This window comes from Pygoscelis adeliae, unplaced genomic scaffold, assembly GCF_000699105.1.
Source record: "Pygoscelis adeliae isolate BGI_AS28 unplaced genomic scaffold, ASM69910v1 Scaffold199, whole genome shotgun sequence".
NCBI classification, from domain to species: Eukaryota; Metazoa; Chordata; class Aves; order Sphenisciformes; family Spheniscidae; genus Pygoscelis; species Pygoscelis adeliae.
Genome location: NW_008825495.1, coordinates 1,093,889 through 1,099,811, shown reverse-complemented (window position 1 = coordinate 1,099,811; position 5,923 = coordinate 1,093,889). Strand labels below are relative to the sequence as shown.

The 5,923-nt window shown below is 36.3% G+C and overlaps 1 protein-coding gene across 1 annotated transcript in view; it reads left to right on the top strand.

Annotated features, from left to right (window-relative positions):
• Positions 1-3,878, top strand: part of KIAA1143 (KIAA1143 ortholog) — a 9,280-nt gene extending 5,402 nt beyond the window's left edge. Inside the window, exon 3 of the mRNA XM_009331337.1 lies at positions 2,362-3,878. Coding sequence (XP_009329612.1) covers positions 2,362-2,573 — 212 coding nt within the window. The 3' untranslated portion in view covers positions 2,574-3,878. The remainder of the gene's footprint in view (positions 1-2,361) is intronic.
• The last annotated feature ends 2,045 nt before the right edge of the window (positions 3,879-5,923 follow it).

Sequence of the window (5,923 nt, the reverse complement as noted above, 5' to 3'; positions counted from 1 at the left end):
GTCCTTGAGCATATAATGAAATTTTGACAGTGTTTAACCAGGCCAAGAGTTAAAATCCCTTCCTTTGATGCAGAATGATCTGCAAATAGTATTGAGGCCCTGGAGGTCAGAGCTAAGCTAGTTGCCATTTTGGTGGAGTTTTTGAGCTTTGCTCTGTTTATGCACTGTGCTTATTAAGAGTTTAAATTCATATTGCAAAGATACCTATCAGTTTCTCTATCTGGTAGACAAGATGAAATTATTTTGTGCCGTTCACAATGTGGGTAGCAGGAGACTTGGAGGTAAAATTGAAATTTCTGACTCCCATTTTTACATGGAGTATGAGGAAATTGTTGTTTATCTGATTTATTTTGTAGATATGCTTTCGTTAGGTTTTTAGGGGTTTGGTTTATTCAATTTACCATTCTAAGAAAAGGTAGTAATTGCTCTTTTAAAAAGAGTGTCCAATGAGATTTTTTGATGCTCCTCATGCTTCTGCAGTAGCTGGTTGCTTTGAAGTCCTATTTCCACAGCTGTACTGGTACTGTATACAGTCTGTGTGCTGACTGGCTCAAGTATATAGACAGTTGGGTCTGCTTATAAGTGAAATTTTTCTTCTAGATGCATTTTTTTTTTTTCAGAATTTGGCTTATATCATATGCCTCGGATCTTGTTTAAGTTAGAAGGTCTGGGTTTCCAAATAAACATTTTAGTTAACCAACAATTAGTAAGGGGAATTATTTTATATTTCACTTCAGAGCCCAAAAATGGAGGCAGTTATGTGGAAAAATATTTTGAATTTGGAATTTTTAATCCAACTTCTGAGAAAAATGGTACATAATGCATTTTAATTGGTTGGGTGTGATATGTTTTCAGAAATAGTTATTTTTCTCTGCCAGAATTTACCGTAGGCACTTCCTAAACGTCTGTATCCCATGTACAGCATCTAAACATCTAAGCTTTCCATGCAGAATTCACAACGGATCCATTGACAACTATGCTTATCATATCTACGGTTTACTATTGCTAGTAATTCCGTGTAACTATAATGCTTTTCTAATGCACCAGTACTGAAATATTTTCCCAAAACCTGATCAGTTATTTTCTGCATAGTAGTATTCTCTCATAAACTACTGCAGAAGCGTGCATTCTGTAGAAGTCATTGACAGAATTGGTGCTTAGTTTTTCAAGTTAGTTCTTCTTAAAAAGGGTCTATGAAAGGAATTATAAGTGAAGTGTCCTAATGAGGTTGATAGTCTTAATTTGTACCACACAACCCTTAAGGCACCAGATTTAATAGTTGTATTGTTTGGAGTATGCACTGAAGAGTGTTTCAGCCAGTGCTGTGCATGATAACACTGAAATGTTAAGTCTTCTGCCATAATGCTTAGGGATTGAGGAAAGAATTTATGCTAAAGACAAAAGATATCTATTGCTTATAATTAAATAGCACATAATCTTGTCAAACACATGAATATTGTTAGGAAATTTCTGTTGAATAATGAATTTCACAAAAGTACTTTAGGGAAAATGTCTTGCACATAACCTATGATTCTTTAACATCCTGTCACATATACATTATAAAAATTGCAAACTACTGCAGCATGAGCCTTTGTGTCTGATTCACGACTTTACAATTCCACTTTTTTTCCAGAAGTATTGCCTTGATGCTGTTACTTGTGCAGTAGCTTTCCTCCTCTGCCTGATAATCCTGGAAGGGACTTCCCTTGTTTTTAAAAATTTTATTTGCTTTAGTACATGCAGAGGAGCAGAATTAGTCAGTTGGAATAGTTTGGTGATTTTGCAGATACAAAGAAGCCCTAAAACTTTCATCCTATATGATAATAAAAGGCAGGTTTATGACCATGTAATCTTTTTAGCTGTCTCAGCAGGACAGGGTATATTAGAAGAAAAAGAAAAGCTTTGTCTTGTATATGTGCCATTTTGTTCTTTAAAGTGATACCATAATTCTGAAATAAGTGCATTTGTTGTCATGGATTTTACAAATAGTGAAGTGGAATTAGAAGATCCTATGAAGTTGGCCTTTCCATTTCAATAAGTGGATGCGGCTGGATTGCATGGGAAAAGCTCTACTGCTCACAGTCTCTTCTAAGTTAAAGCTCTGGTTAGTGAGAACCATTTCTAATAGGAAATGCAGGAGAACTGTCTTCAAGGGCTGGTTTCCACGGAGCAGATGTGTGTGCATGAAGGACATTCATTGATACAGACTTTGTGGCCAAAAAATACATTTTCATGATTGTTGTATTCTATCAGAGGTCTCGCTGATCTTGGTCCTGGGGAAAAAGAAAAGATAATGGTGAAGGTCTGTATGTGTGTGTGAACATGTGCAGATGAGTTCTGATTTTACTCTCTTTGTTATAGATGGTGAATCAGAACCAGCTGATGGAAAAATTATGTTCAGGAAACCAGCCAAACGTTCATCAGAGAAGTTTTTGGACTTCAATGTAAGTTCAAGTAAGAAGATGAAAGAGGCAAAGAAAACGAAGAAAGAAGCAACTACTCTTCAGAGTACAGCTAAGCAAATAAAAAATAGCAGTCTCCTCTCATTTGATGATGAGGAAAATGATGATTAGGAGTTGTATTTTTTTATATTTTACTTACCCTTCTAGGGATCTGAGTAAGATTGTTTTCCTAGAAATTGAAGTATGGTATCTGAGTCTTCTCTTCGTTATAGTGCAACTAGAGAAACATAGTATAAAACTAGCAAGAGCTAAGTCTTTGCTGTTCAGATGGAACTGTATGAACAGTATGTCATGCCTTTATTTTAAAAGAGAATTTAACCATGTATGTAAAAGCTATCTGAGGTCACAAATGAGTAGCAAAATATACCTGTATGTATCCAGCTTATATAATTTTCAATCAATACATTTTAAAATGTCCTCCGTTACTAAAAATGCATTTCCTCTCTATTTACTGACCTTAGTTGACAGTTGTGTGGTTTTTACCTGTTATTTTTGAATGTCAAGTCAACAGAGAGAGACTTCATTGCTGTGGAACAGAGACTGAAGTTTTCTGTCTCATAGCTTCACAAAAGTTTGCACTAACTTTTGCATGTGTGGTTTGGCAGATTAGCTCTTTGTAGAGCCCTTGCAGTAAGTGAGCCTGCAGTTGCTAAAATCATGTAGCCTTAATCCTGCCTGTGGTGAATGCAGTCTAAGAACCATCACATTCATTTGGATTGATTGTGCTAGCAAGATATGAAAATTTTGATTGTAGTTGATGGTATCAACTAATGCAAAAGAAAGATGCCTAAACCCTTGGAGATCGTGCACTTTGGTTATCACACTGATGGGCTCAGTGGTTTGGTGGTGGGAGTTCTTTTAAGTATATTTGTTCCAGTTGGCTACATGTGTGTTCTTAATTATTTGGGATCTCAAACAGCTTATTTAAAAAAATGTATTTCATCTTTAAGCTGTGGAAAAGCATTATTTTGGTTTTCTTCAAGTAGGACATTGTAAACAGGAAATTTAAGTCAAGAATGTTATAGCTGTGATAGAAAGTTTTAAAATTTTTCAGTTGCCCATGCACAGTACACTGAAAGTGACCATTTCTGTACCATTTCTGTAACAGGATGTGCTGAAATTCAAAATAACACTGAGAGATGATGGAATTGGGGAGAACAAGCTGGTGGAAATGGGACTAGTGACTTTGAAATTATTTGGAAGTATGGTGTATTCTGTAACCATACTTAAACAAGACCTGAGACTGCTGCAGAATTACAGGGTACAAGGCAATGAAACCAGTTCTGCTGCTGCGTGACAGGACGTTCAAAATTACTTGGGCTGTAAAGCTTCATTGAGGAGCAAATTTGAAGTTGCTGTGTGAAACAGCTGGTTTTAGTTTGTTAATCTGGTATTAAACAATAAATTGTGTTTTCTGTAAATGGTCCAAAGATATTTTAATGAAAATTTCAGTGCATAAAATGGGATTTTTTTGTCACCTGATGATGAAGCCTCTTATGACTGCTACCTGTCTCCATACATACAAACTTCCTGCAGCATAAGATCAGATGCAAGTCTGCATACTATTTCACACTAATTATGTGAGTGCATGTTAGCCTGATTTTGAAAAGGAATAGATCTATTGTCCTTTCAGAAAATTAAAATCAGACCTATAAATGGATATTAAAGTCATGTTGTAGCACTGGTCTGATATTAGAACTGCCAGAGAGGTGCAGTGTGGCAACCTGATTATTCCTGTGAGGACATGTTACATTTGTAAATACATCATTTGTCTGTATTCTGCATATATAAAAAAGAAAATCAAATATAGGAAGAAGAAATACAGAATCAAATGTTCCTGGGGATTAGTAGTTCCATTTATTTTGTATACTTAAAACTTGTTTGAATCCATTAAAAAATATGTATATACACCCATGAGAAATCTTGTAGCATTATGGTATACTGAAGGAATATTTGGGCATATTTCAACAACTGAGTAAACACTCTGACTTGCTGAGACTCATTTGAAAGAATGAATTAACCATTGAATGCTTACTTAAACTTTTCTGGTTCTGTTTGTCAGCGCAAAAATATACTTGCTTACGTTTTTCTTGCACAGCCTGAAAGCTTTTCCCTTTAGCCGTGAGGCAGTTTAGGAGACATGGCTATCAAGAGAGAAATGCTTGCCAAGGATCAGAGGGAATATGGATTTACCTTAAAATTAGAGAGGGCCTCCCAAATATGCAGTTGATTTGGCATGTTCAAAATAAGACTGAGGTCTTGTTTGAATCTGGTTAGTAATTGCATTTAAACAAAAAATACTATTTCTAGTGAAAGACTTGTGAGACTGAAGTCCAGTAAAAAGAGGGTTACCTCAAAACATTGGGTGCAGTACTTTGCTTAATCATGCTCCTTGCCCTACAACTTCATGACAGATGTCTGGAATGCAAATAAATTAATTGGGGTTTACTTGGAGATAAGATAATGAAAGGCATGTTGTTCTTCAGGCAACACAGTAGGGGAAAGAAAGGTGGATACGGAAACCCAGTTTCTTTCCTTTATTGTGACTTTGATTTGTAATGCTCTGACCAGGAGACCTTTGTATTCATTGTATTTCACTCCCAGTTCACTTAACAATAACTAATTGGATATATTTATTAAGAGGTGTGAGTGATGCACAAAAGCATTTTAGTCAAGTAGTCATGTGAAAATTCAGTGTTCTTAATGTGACACACCAGGAAAATTACACATGCCATCAACTCCCTATGAAACCTGTGACTAAAGAGAACAATTACTTGTTCATTTAGGAAAGAAATGTGAAACTGTCTTAAGCAATCACCTGCCTTAAGCAATGGGTCATGGAAAAATAATAATCTCAAGAACTTTCTAATAAAGGGGAAGCCAAAGTGAGCACATGGAACATGTGGCTAGGACTGGAATGGACAATTTTCTTGGCTTTTTCTTTCTCTCTCTCTTCCCTACCCCATCCCCACTCCTTTTCCCCTCCTGTATTGGGGAATGTATATGTTTTGTTTTTTTTCTTGTGGCGCTTGCTCAGCTAAGCGTGAGAGAAGCACTGTGGAGGAGCAAGGTGAAAGTAGCTGTGGCCTGTTACCTAATATGGGAATCTTGTACAGTTTTTATTAATACAATCTTTGACATTTCCCGGTTCATTAAGACTCCAAAACATTTATTGATGGTGGTGGTAGTTCTAGCTCTTCTTAGCTGAGCAATAAGCCAGAACAAACCTGGTGAACTGTAGTAGCATTGCAGCAATGGTTGCTTATAGTGGAGGCTTTTTATGTTGCAAAGGTGCTTGGATGTCATCAGGAAAGGCGAGATGCTCTGTCACCTTTCTTTCTTCTGAAGAAACGGGATCTTTCTCTAGGTGTTAGGAATCAAGGTGAATCATCAAGAATGCTGCATATTGAGGTAGAAATTGCAAAGACATGGGACAGAATGAGCAAGAAAATGCACGTGTG